This window comes from Cibotium barometz, chromosome 64, assembly GCF_041138505.1.
Source record: "Cibotium barometz isolate CiBa-2024 chromosome 64, ASM4113850v1, whole genome shotgun sequence".
In the NCBI taxonomy this organism is placed as follows: Eukaryota; Viridiplantae; Streptophyta; class Polypodiopsida; order Cyatheales; family Cibotiaceae; genus Cibotium; species Cibotium barometz.
In genome coordinates, this window is record NC_141109.1 from 11,350,747 (window position 1) to 11,366,628 (window position 15,882).

Genomic DNA, 15,882 nt, shown 5'->3' on the forward strand with positions numbered 1-15,882 from the left:
TCCATCTACATCAATCCACATTATCCACACATCAATCCACATCAATCCACATCATCCATACATCCATCTAAATCAATCCACATTAATCCACATCATCCATACATCCATCTACATCAATCCACATTATCCAAACATCAATCCACATCATCCATACATCCATCTACATCAATCCACATCATCCACATCAATCCACATCATCCATACATCCATCTACATCAATCCACATTATCCACACATCAATCCACATTAATCCACATCATCCATACATCCATCTACATCAATCCACATTATCCACACATCAATCCACATCATCCATACATCCATCCACATTAATCCACATCATCCATACATCCATCTACATCAATCCACATTATCCACACATCAATCCACATTCATTTCATAAGTATTCCCATTCTCTTCTAATCACATCTTTTTCTATCTCATCACTTATTTCCTCATTTATCCTCATCAGATCTCATCCACTTGCATCTACCCATATATCTCATCCACTTACATCTACCCATATATCTCATCACTTCACATACATTAACATCTATCCAGTTTACATCGCATCTATTCACATTCATTTCACATCACATCTCATTCATTCACATCCCGATTCACATGCTAACACATTCATTCACGTCCCTAATCATTCATTCACATCCCGATTCATATCACATCACATCCATTCACATCCCTTATCATTCATTCACATCCTGATTCATATGCTATCACATTCATTCACATCCTATATCATTCATTCACATTCCTTATCATTCATTCACATCCCGATTCACATGCTATCACATTCATTCACATCCCTTATCATTCATTCACATCCCGATTCACATGCTATCACATTCATTCACATCCCTTATCATTCATTCACATCCCGATTCACATGCTATCACATTCATTCACATCCCGATTCACATGCTATCACATTCATTCACATTTATCTGATTCGCCTCCCATCTCATCACATCTATCTACCTCTCATTCTCATTACTTCTATTCTCATCACATCCATTCTCTATTCATTCTCATCTATCTGATTCATATCACATATCATCACATCTATCTACCTCTCATTCTCATTACTTCTATTCTCATCACATCCATTCTCTATTCATTCTCATCTATCTAATTCATATCACATATCATCACATCTATCTATCTCTCATTACTTCTATTCTCATCACAACCATTCTCTATTCATTCTCATCTATCTGATCCATATCACATATCATCACATCTATCTACCTCTCATTCTCATTATTGATATAAAGATTCTTTACACATCTATTTATGCATAAGAACAACTTCAGTGGGAAATAACACTTTTATAAAAATTCGTTTATGCATCTATTTATGCATAAATTCAATTTTAAGGAGAATAACACTTACAAATAAAAATAAATTTCTTTATGCATCTTTCTATGCATAAAATAAAAATTTGATGAAAGTAACACTTTTATAATTAAAAAAACTCTTTTATGCATCCATTTATGCATAAAAATCAATTTTGATAAAAGCAACACTTTTATAATCAAAATATTCCCAATATGCATCTTTCTATGCATAGAAATTAATTCTAATGAAAATAACACTTTTATAATAAAAATATTTCTAATATGCATTTTCTTATGCATAGAATAAAAAAGAACACTTTTAGAATACACAAGCGGTGTGGGGATTACTCTTTTTGAATAATAAAAGAAAACTTATTTCACAAAATTTAAGAAAATTTTGCCATAATCTCCTTTGTATGGCTGACCATTTTTCAAATTTTCTACCCTTAAGTTACTTAAAAATTATCCCCACATGGTTTAAAGCATTCTAAACTAATCAAATTCCACTTTCAAAGGAGAGATAATATGAAAAGTTTAATTCCAACAATTAGATTACTTATCTAGGATAAAGAAAGGCTGAATTTAAGAAGAAGAGAGGGGGAAAGCCTTTCCAGCAAGGCGTAGCATCATTTTACATTTTAAAACAAAACAAAAATCAAAAAACCATTAAAAGGAATAAGAAAAAGTAAGATTTCTAACTTACATGAATTTATGGGAGCTTTCCTTTGGCTTGATGGTTTGAGGGATCTACTCTTGTTTGCAACAAGAGTGGCCACCAATTCTTTAGAAGAGGGAATGGTCAAAACCTAATGAATTATTAATAAATTCATAGTTTTTGGCTCTGGGGGGAGGAGGAGTAGAGTAACAGTGCATAAAACACTATTAACCATTTACAAAGGGGGAGGCTTCATTTATAGGAAAAAGTGAGCCTCTAACCAAGCAAACTGATTCTAGAATTTTTCAGATCAATTTGGTCAATTTTTGACCATTTTTAGGTCAGTTTAGCTTACTTTTTGGATCTAGTTGAAGCAGGAGAGAGGAGAGATAAAAATATCTCATTATTTGTGAGTTTAAAACTCACCCACACGTGAAATAGGCGCCTCCTTCATGAGGGGAATTCCCCCACACTGAGGTGTCAAAAATGCATCATTTCTCTAAATATCTTTTCTTTTTTAACTAATATCCTTGTCCTTAGTCAACTCTTCAAACTCTTCATCTTATGTGAGTATTTACTCATTTTTGGGGGGGATTTTCTTTATTTCTTCAATTTATCTCCTCCCTACATTTGGATGAATCTGATTGGCCCCTCAGAACCTTAATTTAAAATTTTTCAAGAATCTGGACCCTTAGGATAAGGCCTTATGAACAGATTATAATTGATTTCTTTCTGAAAATCTTTTTGAACTTCTGTTTCGAGGGAATTTATTTTAATAAAAAGAGATATTTTTTCATCCAAAAATATCTAAAAATTGAATAATCTCTCTCTAGAATATTTTCTCTCTCTAGGCCAAAATAGGATAAAACAAGATCTTTCTTTTATTTCAGAGAGGGGAATAATTATAAGATCAGAAGGGGAGGTTCTTACACTTGCACACCTCAAAAGCCAGAGGGAGGAATCTTACATGTATGCTTTTGAATTCCTGCTTGCTAGATGGATGTGTGAATAGGTTTCCCTTAATCCTTGGTCTTACATGTGGGTTGTTTAAGAACTTAGAATTAATTTTCCGGTGTCAAATTTTTTTCGGTGGGTTTAGGAACTTTGAATTACACATGGAGTTAGGAACCAAATGTGCATATGTATAGGGCCTACTTGGCTAAAAGTTTCTACCAAATGTTCACATGTAGGGCCTATTTGGTTGAAAGTTTTTATCAAGGTAGGGTCTATTATGCTAAAAGTTTCTACCAAGGTTTTTACACATAGCTAGGCCTTAGAATCATTAAGTCACATATAAAAATACTATTTCCCGACCTTAGGACCTCTCTCTCTCTCTCTCTCTCTCTCTCTCTCTCTCTCTCTCTCTCTCTCTCTCTCTCTCTCTCTCTCTCTCTCTCTCTCTCTCTCTCTCTCTCTCTCTCTCTCTCTCTCTCGATTCGTGTTATAAATTATGCTACCCCTTGGCACATTATTATGCATAATCTTAAATTCTAGGGTTCCAAGGTTAAAATGTACTATATAATAGTTACACATTTTTTTAAATATTCAAGAGAACTTTTGAATTAGGAATCAACCATTTCTAAGGCTTTTCTAATATGAAGAGTATTTTTTGTCTCCAAAATTATTTACAACAATGGCACCTTGTAAGAGGTATCTTACATCCTCTCCCACTTATAGAATTGAGATATCCTCATCTCGTTAAGTAGAGATACTCCTTTAATATCTCTTCCTCCTTCTCTTCGTTAAGTAGAGATACTCCTTTAATATCTCTTCCTCCTTCTCTTAAGTGGTGTCTTGGATCAGACAGAACTTCCACTTGATCATACGCACTCTCCCAAAGACTTATCTCCAACTTCTAAGATAGTCTCGGGTTTAAGCCTCGAATTGTTCTTGGGTAGGACATTTTTCTTAAGTAAGATGACATGGAATACATTGTGGGCTTGAAGGTGAGGAGGTAGAAGAAGTTAGTAAGCTTGCTCTCCTATCTTTCAAGTAACCACATAGGGTCCAAAATATCTTGGTGATAATTTCTTGTATTTTCCAAGGGAGGATAGAACTTTGCTTGGATCAAATCCTAAGGAAAACCATATCCCTTTCTTCAAATATACAATTAGATCTCTTTGGGTTAGCATGCTACCATTTTATATCTTGGGTAGCCTTAATATCCTTTTCTAAATGGACTCCATTTGAAAATCCATCTCATCAAGCATCTACTTAGACACTTCAACCTTAATCATAGGCTAAAATACATGATTAGATCTCTTTGGGTCAGCATACTACTTTTATCTGTCCTGGTGGATAGCCTTAATATCCTTAACAAAATGGACTACATTTGAAAATCTATCTCATCAAGCATCTTCTTGGAGACTTCAACCACCTTAATCATAGGGTCATACCAGTTTAGAGGTGTAAGGTAGTCGTATCCATAAAGAGCTTTGAACGAGGATATCCCAATGCATATGCAAACTCTACTAGATGTAAATAGCTCATCCATCTCCATGGCTCTTGGAGACTTCAACCACCTTAATCATAGGGTCATACCAGTTTAGAGGTGTAAGGTAGTCGTATCCATAAAGAGCTTTGAACGAGGATATCCCAATGCTACAATGGTGAGAGGCATTGTATGCAAACTCTACTAGATGTAAATAGCTCATCCATCTCCATGGCTCTTGGAGACTTCAACCACCTTAATCATAGGGTCATACCAGTTTAGAGGTGTAAGGTAGTCGTATCCATAAAGAGCTTTGAACGAGGATATCCCAACAATAGATGATGAAAAAGTCTACGATAAAAGTTTAAAATGGACATATGTACGAACAAGAGGGGGATGCTAAATGAATTGAGTGTAAAGTCCCTAATAATCCAACTAGTGTGGGCATGAGAGTGAAGTCATCAATGGTGATTTGGTCCACCCTAAAATAGCCTTAGCAATAACTTATATTTAGCACCAAAAAAAAAAGAGTTACCAATGCGATGAGATCTTATGTTAGCAACAATCCATCAACAATCACTATCTTTTCAGCTTGGCTTTAGGCTATGACAAGAGTAGCAGGGATGGACTCCAAAGAAAGACACAATTTAAAAAATAATCCCTTATTCCTTTCTATTCTCGCTTTTCAAGATTGATTGCCTTCTTGATCTTTCTTTTACTTTTTGGTGATGATCGCCTTCTTGATGGCCAATCACGCTACATTAATGGCTGCTATATAGAGCCACAATAACCCACAATGAGCCTGAACACTAGTGTGAAACCCAAGGAGCTGCCCACAGAGCTCTCAACAAAAGATCACAAATTGGCACTATCTGACCGATCTGATTTTCTAGGAAAATAGAATTTAAAAGAACTTGCTGCAAAATTTGATTTAATTCAAAATTTGATTTAAAAGAACTTGCTGCAAAATTTGATTTAATTCAAATACTCATCAAATATCTCACACTCAACACTTTTAAAAATCGAATACCAATTAAATAAAGTAAATGAAAATTAAATTTACAACAAGAGTTAGGGATAGAAAATACCACAAAAGACATGATTGGGTACAATCTCCCCCCTCAAGTGTGTAGCTCCACTTCCATAACTTGAGTATTTAGAGAATTGCATTCATAAAAATAGCCCCAGGAGCTAATAATATATGTGCATACAAATTGGGCTTGTTTTTCCCATTTTTGGTATTGCTTTACATATTATTAACCATGTGAAAGCTCCTAAGGGGTTTGTACATATAAAAGCCTTTTCCCAAATATAAATGACATTGGGCCTTTACACATGAAATAACTTTGTGCACACTCACACACATATATAATAACCTTGTGCACATTTGCACATTCCATTTAGCCGGTCCTGCACACATCAAATCAAACATATTTTTCTATAATTATTAATTCATAAAAAAATATGATAAAATATATACATGTAACAATCCTCCCATTTGAGGAAGAAACTGTCCACAGTTGTGTAGAAGAAAATACTACAACAACAACATTATGCTCGTAGTTATCGATGTCATAACTTGTAAGGTAAATTCAAAGGTTCCTATGGAATACCATAAAGAGAATCAGAGGTTCATTAACCAAGCATGGCTCAGAGGCTCGCCGTGAACATGGACTTCAACACTAAAAACTCGTGCAACACCTAAATTGGTGGTCCTCGCACTCATCATCAAATCACAAGTAATATGTACAAAATAACCTATCAACATGAAAGGCTATAGATGATATAAAATTCTAATACATGTTTAACAAAAAAAAATGATCACAAGTGATCACCATCTTCACACCACCGCTCAATCCACCAGCCATACAACACCTCAATTGGTACCCTTGTATAGTGCGACACCTCAATTGGTACCATTGTATAGTGCGACACCTCAATTGGTACCCTCGCACTTCTCGTTAGCTATGCTCATAGACATTGTCCACGTTAGTTAAATAATTAATTGAATATGTCAATTAATCCCAACGTCGTCTTGAGATATAGATAACCCATAAGTGTTCAAATCATAACCACACACATATTTGCCAGGTGTAAGAAACCCGGGAATCACCCCTCCATACAAACCAATTGGAACAAACAGTGGAGGCCCACAGGCATGCTATATACGGGTGTCCCCGATATACAGTTGCATAAATGCATGAAAAGATGGCTTCATGATTGGTGTGGAATACTAGATCTACACATAATGCATATGCAATGAACCAATCAAACGAATATATGTGAGATGAGTCTAAGTGTCCCCCATACCACATAGGTGCATTGCACATACACACATACACACATAGGATGGTAAAAGATAGAAGACATAAATGTTTCTAGAGTAAGTATATGAAAACATTCCGATGTCCCATACCACCATATTAATTCCATAGATCACTTCCTTCAGAATAGAAGTTTGAGACAGAGTGGCTAGTTCCCTTTGAAACTTAAAGCACAACACAAATTTTCTCTATTCTAAAAAAAATCTTTTTTAAGTTATTGAATTTCAACTAATGTTGAATCTATGGTTTATTAATTAGGTTTAAGTTATTGAATTTCAACTAATCTTAATGTTGAATCTATGGTTTATAATTAGGTTTTTAGGTTGTAAAAATATTATAGAAATACTTATGAAAAAGTTTTATAAACGGAAGTGAATATATACATACCTCCATTGTTGTGATGTTATTGAATTTTGTCTATCAGACAACAATTTTAACACTTGAAAGAGATGTAAATCGTTATTGCTTCTATGGATAAGGTATATAAAGTTATTAAATAGAATCTCATAAGAAACTTAACATCATAAGAATAAAAGATAAATTGATTATGGGTATAAAGGGATACCAACCTTGAGATAAAAAGTTATTTGACAACAAAAAATAAAATTTGACATAGATAACAAGAGAACGAATATAAGAGGTTGGACAATATTTACATTCCTCTAATGATGCGGGTGTGGTCGGGTACAATTATTTGCTCGGGGAGTAAGTTGGTTCTAAGGTAATGGAGTCGATCCATAAACTCTTCATCAGATATCGACAAATCAACTTCTATACTATATCCCCGAATGATGTTGATCTGCTCCAAAAGGTGACAAAAACGTATATTTAGAGTAAAAACTGCAATGTTGCCAATGGGTATGAAAACAAAACACTCTTCTTGATCATGCATCCAAATCTTTGACCATTCATCTTGTTGTCTGTTGTTGAATATCCATAGCAAATGTTGAAATATAGTAAGATTCCATTCGAACAAATAAGCTAAGCAAGTACATTGTGCCATGAGTCATAAGAGCTCCGAAGGTGGGCGAGGATCGTGAGGTGATGGTCGAGTCATAATGCTATAAACATAATTTTTTTGGCATGAGAACCTCTCGAGTTTGGTCTCTCTTGGAGAGTTTTTGAGGGTTGAATACTTCTAATATTTGAATATAGACATAAATACAATGGGTAACTATTAACAATTTTAACAATCTTGATTGTAAAAGAATGAAAAGAAAAACATAATTGCCAGAGTCTATAATTCAGAACCAAAAAAAATTTAAGTACATCTTTTGTCTATATTCAAAAGCCCTGCTCATACAATCTAAAAGATGATGGGAAAAAGTGTTCATAAGGTTAGTGATAGCTATTATCGAAAAAGCTACCAAAAAGTTGGGTACGTGGATACGAATTTCGGATACCACGTTGAAAAAATAGAATGCCTTATTTTAAAAAAGGTATCATAATAATGGTACTTCAAATATTCTTGTGTAAAGTAATGAGTTGTAATGAACACATTTGGCTTTACATACACCATTATGCATATGCAAAGATGTTATTTCTATTTTTGTCTCTATCTTCATGTCTTTCTCTTAGCCTTTACCCTTGGTGTACCAAACAAGGCTAGCCACTCTTGGTGTTCTACCCCCTGCAAGCAACTGAGGAGCAACTCTCTCTTATGATGAAACCCTAATCACATCATTACATTCATGTTGTTAGTAATGCGCTTCTATTGTTGTGTCTTTGATCTCAGGTAGTTATTATGCTACTTGTGGTGCTACTTATTATGCTACTTGTGGTGCATTTTTTATTATCGAGTCTAGTAGTTTTTTTGCCTTCCTTGCTTCTAGAGATCACTCTAAATAAAATCAACGTCATAAACCTACCATAATATGAGCTCTCTACCCTTTCTCTCTCTCTTTCTCCCCCCCTCTCTCTATTATATATATATATATATATATATATATATTGGTTTTTATACTTGCATCATAAATCATATTGATCCAATAACTCCCACATTCCTTTCATTGTCCATGCCAAGGCCCTCCTTTACAATCGCAATGTGTGATATAATAATTTAATGTCCCTTAGGCTTTGCTATATCGGTTTGAGCTTGGGACTCCCGAAAGCAAGGTCTTGGATTCAAATCTTGGGGACATCATATCCTCCCTTGAAGGAGGGGTTTAGGGGGGAGGGGCTGCTTATGTGCATTTCATGCAGGTGGGCAAGAGGGTTGCCACACCCACACATCATGAAATTTTTATGACTTATCCTATGCTACTCCACCTCATTTAATATGATATAGTTGTCGACAACAACAATGCACAAGCTAGCTCCTCAAAGCTATGTCACAAGGACTTGGACTCATGCATCTTCGAAGCCTAGTTTCCATCGCATGGTTATCTAACAAAATGTGTACGGTCTCTCTTTTCAAGTGACCGAGTGCCTTAAGCATATGGGGCACGACTTTACAACTTTACCACTACCGAAAAATGATAAATATTTGGAAGGGTGATACCCCTCTTGTGGTATTCAGGTGTGTGTGTGTGTGTGTGTATGAGGTAATCGCCCAGAAATGCAATTATAACATGTCTCCACCTATCATAAAAAAGAGATGCAAGTCTCTAAAAAAATGATAAATATTTGGAAGAGTGGTACCCCTCTTATGGTATTTGTGTGTGTGTGTGTATGAGGTACTCCCCTTATCTCCACCTATCATAAAAAAGAGATGCAAGTCCTTAAAAAAAGGATACAATTATAATATATCATCTATTATAAGCCATGTCTCCACCCCTCTTGTGGTATTCGGGTGTGTGTGTATGAGGTACTCACCCATGTCTCCACCTATCATAAAAAAGAGATGCAAGTCTTTAAAAAAAAGGATACAACTATAACATATCATCTATTATAAACCATGTCACATAAGCATTTAAACACAATACACAAGCTTGGGTGCTTAGATAAAGAAAGGAGAATAAGAAATAGCTTAAAGGTAGAAATCATGAAACAAAAATGATAGGGAGATTTTTGCATGTGATAGCAAAGTGCTACGTAACATAAAAACGTATGACATATGATACATGATGCGTAACATATAACTCACAATAGTTGAGAGCCTGGGCTTGAAAGTGGCCCTTAGTAACAAATTCCTTCAGTACCCATCCTCACCTAAAAAAAAAAACATATACCTCACAGAACCTTGCCTCCCAGTAACAAATTCCTTCACTACCCATCCTTGCCCCCCCCAAAAAAACCATATAACTCATAGAACATGCCATATAACTTGTTACATATGACACATGACATGCTACATACAACTCTTTGTGTGTGTGTGAGAGAGAGAGAGAGAGAGAGAGAGAGAGAGAGAGAGAGAGAGAGAGAGAGAGAGAGAGCTATGTATGGGTTTTTTTTGACATGCATGATACATACATATAGAAAACAAAACACATGATACATAGCAACATACATACATACTTGCGAGCGTGTTGTGTAGTGGCAAAATGGGTTGGCTTATGGGGCGCGAGTTCGAACCGTACTACACTACCCCTGCAGGGTGTGTGCCAAAAAGGCTTAATTTCAGTATCAAATCCTCGCCTTAGAGAGAAAAAAAAAACATACATACATACATACATTATGATCATGCATGTAAATGTAGGTTTTTGCAACGATAGATCTTTGGCAAGAAAAAGAGGGGTTCTTCGTCTAACCTCAACCTGTCTGTAAGAACTAAACAAGCAAGGAAGGCTTCAAAGGCGATGGGCGAGCACGATTCCAACAGCAAGGACGATGTCCGCACCCTCTTCATCTCTGGTCTCCCTGACGATGTGAAGGAGCGCGAGATCTACAACCTCTTCCGAAGCCATCGCGGCTACGAGTCGTGTCAGCTCAAATACACTGGCCGTGGTTACCAGGTCTGCACTCTCTGTCGCCCCTCAACACACACACACACACACCACACAGAGCGAGAGATTTAAGTGTTCTCAAAATTTCTCAGCCTAGCATAGATTTTAGGGTTCTCCTTCCCTAAAATAATCTCCGTGCTTGTTAAAATTTTCAGTTCTACAGAGTCTTTAGGGTCTGCCATGCTATTCATGGGTCTCATGTCTGATGCCCTAGTTTAGGGTCTTTGATGGCACCCATATGAATTTACATCATATCTGATGTTGCCTTCCATTGCAATAAGCTCTGTTCTTACCAAATTTCTTCGGTGAACATAACGTTTAGGGTTTCCTATGCTTTTAAGGGGTTTCTATCCCATGCCTGATTCCCCCCTCTACCGATGTTTTATGATCCATATATGGCAACTATACCCTATGTTAAAAAATCCTGGTTAAGGGGCTGCTACTACCGGTCCACAGCATGGGCAGCAGCTGCCAATTGAGGGGTTGATGCTCAGGGTATACCTTTACACACAGAGAGGACATGGAAGAGCTTTTGGGACGCCCACACCATAGATGTTTTGCAGGCATTACAGAACGCAGGGCTGATAGGTCAATTTGTGAACGTCCATTCAATGTCTGGCCTTTGTTAGCTCATCTTCTTCTCTTTCATTGGCATATCATGGCATTGCCATGTTTTGTGTGTGTAACATTTTCATTTGGTGCTAGAGCTGTGTGTAGACAACTTTGTTTAACGTCTGATGTGGCATGAATTGCAGGTTGTTGCATTTGCCGTTTTTGCAGACCAAGAGTCGGCATTAGCGGCAAAGGACGCCTTAAATGTAAGTGTCAAGAAGCAATGTCTTACTGAAACAGCTAACAAATTTAAATATGGTTAATGTATTTTTTTTTTCTTGTTAGGAAACGAAGTTTGATCCAGAGTCATCAGCCACCCTACACATAGAGCTTGCAAGGGCGAACTCAAGGTCAAAGCGCCACCGAGGAGGTATTACTTCTTGCCGTCACATGTCAAAAACAAAGTTGTATCTGATTTCTTTTTCATAAAATGCTAACATTAAAACTCGATACATTTCCGTTCTAATAGATGATGGAGCTTTCTTTTCTATGGAGAAGAAATCTAGAGGATCGAAAGGAATTCCACATGCATTAGGCGATCATGGTACGCTGTAACACAATATTTTTTTGCCTTGCCTGTGCAAAAGGCAGGTCTAAGAGAGTTTTTTCTTCTTTTGCTCAAGAGACATTTTCAAAAAATCAGCAAGAAATTAGAAAAGTACATATAGTCTCTCTCTCTCTCTCTCTCTCTCTCTCTCTCTCTCTCTCTCTCTCTCTCTCTCTCTGCCCCCCCTCTTTCTCTACCCTGCCCTCCTCTCTTTATCTCTTTCTCTTTTCTTGATCCCTCTCCCTCTAGCCAACAAAAGGCAGGCCCCTTTAGGAGAAATTCTTATCTTGTTTTTATTAAGGAATGTGATTGGTTAGTCTGATCTCGATTCTAGTGGCTGTGCCCTCCACTGCGTTTGCGGTGAGTAGGTGCACAGATGTTTTGAAGGTTAGCGGTTAGCTCTGTTGTGTCCACCCATTCTAATTTTATTTAATTGACACTTTTTTTTAAAGAAGTTGTGATTGGCACATTTGATATAGCTCATCCTCCACATGTTGGCACATTGCACACTCACAGGGGTTGGCGGCACTGTGCACTTGCCTGGATATGGGCACTCCGTTTACAGCGACTTGAGTGGTTACCCACCCTCACAGAGGTTAACACACAATTTCTTTTTGGCACTGAACAGGATTTTTGTCTCACTAACTGGAAGTCTTATGTATTGATTCCTTAATAGTGCTTTAATTATTAGTGTGTATGCAATTGTTAAGTCTCTTGGAAATAAATTGTGCTCATGTGAGCCATAGTATCGGCCTTTTTTCCAGATAGAATTCTCTCTCTTTGTGAGTCTGATTAATGTGACCTGGTGTGCTGTTCTGAATCAGCAGTGCACCTCCATATGTTCACGACAGCATCTCCACTATGATGATGGTATGCTTATGGGGCCTCTTATCATGCTGGCATCATTGTTTTCTTCTATGTTGTTATGTTGCATGTTGGCAGCAAGTGTAGCCAATTTTTCTTTTGGGGCTTTGAAGTTCATGTGCATCTGAGGCTGGATGCAGAACAATGTCCACCCTTTGGCTTGCAAAGGGATAGCTAATTGTAGTTGTGGTTTGTTGGGGATTGCAGGGTTCCTCCATCTTGCCACCTCTGTCGTCTGCTGCAGGGAGTAACCCGCCGTGCCCGACACTTTTTGTGGCCAACCTTGGTCTGTCTTGCACAGAAACTGAATTGTATCATTTGCTTTCAGGGTGAGTAATGTCTATTGATGCAGGTTTGGAACTTTTTGGTTTATGCCTGGGTGACCTGCTATTGGCTGCTGGTTTTTTTTCATTTTCACAGCTTTCCAGGGTTTATAAAGCTGAAGATGCAAACAAAAGCTGGACTTCCCGTTGCATTTGTAGACTTCCAGGTATGTAAAGGGGTAAACTATAGCCGATGGACGGACGGTATTTACGCCTTCAATTGTTGACTGTGCGTCCGGTGCAGGCTTTGCAAGATCCGTCTGCTAATGGGTTTTCACATCACGCTGTCTTTCAGGATGAGGCTTGCTCAACACAGGCTCTATCACAGCTTCAAAATTACGTGCTACCTTCCTCAGACCGTGGAGGAATGCGTCTAGAGTATCCTGCCCTTGAAGTCTGACAGTTTGACCGCGTTTCTGATTCTTGGTTTTTTAAACAGTGTGTGCCATGTTCTTACTTGAACCCACAATAATCTTCTTTGCAATGAATTAGCAACACTCCCAACGTTGGAAGACCTTGACAGAATGCAGATACGCTAAAGCTAGAATGGGACTTCCTAGAAGAGAGAGAAGGGCCTAAGCAAGCTTGTTTTACTGGCTGTCTAGCATAGCTGTGGGATTTAAATTCAAAAGCTGGCTATAAACAGTAAAGCATTGGTGAATCAGGGTTTCATTTTTGGAGGAACTCAAATTTTTTTTTTTTGGATGGTTTTGCTTTCTCATTTGTTTTAAGCGACTTCAGTGTAAGAAAGGTTCTTCGTGTTGGTCAAAGTTGCAGCCTCTTTCGAGGGCAGTTTGTAGTGCCTTCGGTCGTGTACACTTGGGCTGTCTTAGGCTTCTTGAATTCTAGCAGTAGTAGGATCCTTGGGTGGTAGCTTCTGGCTGTTTTTCCTAAATGTACACTTGGGCTGTCTTAGGCTTCTTGAATTCTAGCAGTAGTAGGATCCTTGGATGGTAGCTTCTGGCTGTTTTTCCTAAATCACCACTTGACATCATTCTATGAGTTGCTTAAGAAGGATAATTTCTCTCGGCTCAGGAGTAGGATGCTAATGCAAGTGCAGTGGATGTTGATTAGCTCGTATTTGACTTTAAATGGTTTTTCTTATTTTGTAGATGACCATGGTTTTCTGAAAATGTTAATGTGCGGCAAGAGCATCGGTTTTTGTAATTTTGGCATCTTCTCTTGACGTTTCAAGGTCTCCATTTAAGTGTTTGTGGTACCAATTTTTTCAAATGTTTTTCCCTGATGTTTGTAGTATAACTGCCTGGGGTAGCCTATCTTGTAGGTTCTAGATTTAGGGTTCCAAACGTAAAAAGCTCTTTTTTATTTTACGATATTGATACGAATGTCTGAATAATTCAAAAAATTTATTGTATTCCGATTTGAAGTGCCCTTAGAATAGGCAGTGGGTGCTAGGGGAAAGGCCATGAGCTGTCACTTTATTGACCCCTCTACCCTAAATATCACCAAAGAATATACAAGTATATCAGGTTTCCTTGGTGTTTTTTATTTTTATCAAAACTATCTGCTCTTTGTGACAGTGATAATGCATTGAGTTCTAATTGATCATAAGGTCTATGATAAACATCATGTCTCATGCCAATCAAAATGATTACATCAATTATCATTGAGTACAGTAATATATAGAGCTCACAGTGAGTGGTCCGTGCAATTGTTTTGCACTACATAGCACAACCCATGTGGCTAGTATATAGCACTTTTAATGTGCCTAGTCCATGTGTTGCTTCAATATGCATATTTATTTAAAGATGGAAACCAATCTCTAAACTGTCTTCCTTTTGTATGTGTAAATACCGAAAAGATGAAAGATTATAAGTTCTGTACATAGAATTAAGGTCTAAAACATAAGAGATGGTGAAGAAAGATGGATTAAGGACACATACAAGTAGTTTGAATGGGTATTAATGTACTCTGGTAGCCACGATTTTTGTCAAAGTCAAGCCAAAGAAAAATTGGAATTTGGAAAAACATTAGAAAGGTTGAATAATAGACTTCAGAAGTAGAAAGATTGGTGGGAGTACAACTATATTAATCCAACATATGTATGTACATGCACAAAGAGATCTCCCTACATCCAAGCAATCAAAATGCAAAGCACAACCCTAATTGTAAATCACTTTTTGATTAATATTGTTTTTAAATTTATTTTTCTCAGATAAAAATGTGGTAGGTCTTGTATGTGTTTCAACAGTATATCCATCAATGATTGAAGAATGGCAATGTGTAAAGTGCTTAAGCGGAAGGCTAAATGTTTATCATTGTGAAATTGAAATTTTGTTGTATGAGGGGGAGAGAATGCTAGCTTTCTCCGCTTCACAATGTGTCTTCTTCTATGATTCCTTGTATGTTGTGCCATCAAGGAATATTAAGTATGGTTCCCTCTAGCCCATGTCTCTCCCATCACTGCTGTCAAGTCTTGAATAGCTCTACAACCTACTATGGTGGATGTGATTGCAGCTTGCAAGGTAAAACTTGCAAATGATGTGCAAGCTTCAATGAAACCAAATAGAGGCTCAAAAGTAATCCTCACTCCCAATTCGACTCCAATAACCCTCAAGGGACTTGGAACTCTTTGAACTTAGTTTATTTTTTGACTTTTTGATTCTTTATGGAGTGTCTATATCATGCTAGTATAAGTGCCAGAATAATCATCAATATAAGTGCTGGTGTATAATACGTTATATCAAGCACTTATACCAACATTGGGAAAATCCCAAAAACGATTGTCTTATACCTATGTGGAAAAATTTAAGAGACTTGTTTTGAAAACGTCTACTAAAGCTTCGCTTCTTCGCCTTCATCTACAAAGAAAGACAAGATTCAACCCTCAATAAACTTGTAAGTTCTTTATTCTTTTCTTTTTTCT

At 37.1% G+C, this 15,882-nt stretch overlaps 1 protein-coding gene across 2 annotated transcripts; it reads left to right on the forward strand.

Moving 5' to 3' along the window:
• The first annotated feature begins 10,388 nt into the window (after window positions 1-10,388).
• On the forward strand, window positions 10,389-14,162 carry LOC147603315 (U1 small nuclear ribonucleoprotein A-like). 2 transcript variants are annotated; one of them, XM_086796514.1, is made up of 10 exons: window positions 10,389-10,658; window positions 11,405-11,467; window positions 11,547-11,631; window positions 11,731-11,805; window positions 12,325-12,403; window positions 12,633-12,678; window positions 12,880-13,001; window positions 13,093-13,162; window positions 13,291-13,373; window positions 13,526-14,162. In XM_086796514.1, exons 1-10 carry the CDS (start codon window positions 10,503-10,505, stop codon window positions 13,572-13,574), a joined length of 828 nt encoding a protein of 275 aa, XP_086652640.1. In that variant the 5' UTR covers window positions 10,389-10,502; the 3' UTR covers window positions 13,575-14,162. The 2 variants fall into 2 exon arrangements, with proteins under 2 accessions (XP_086652640.1, XP_086652641.1); XM_086796515.1 differs by having other exon boundaries at window positions 12,636-12,678.
• The last annotated feature ends 1,720 nt before the right edge of the window (window positions 14,163-15,882 follow it).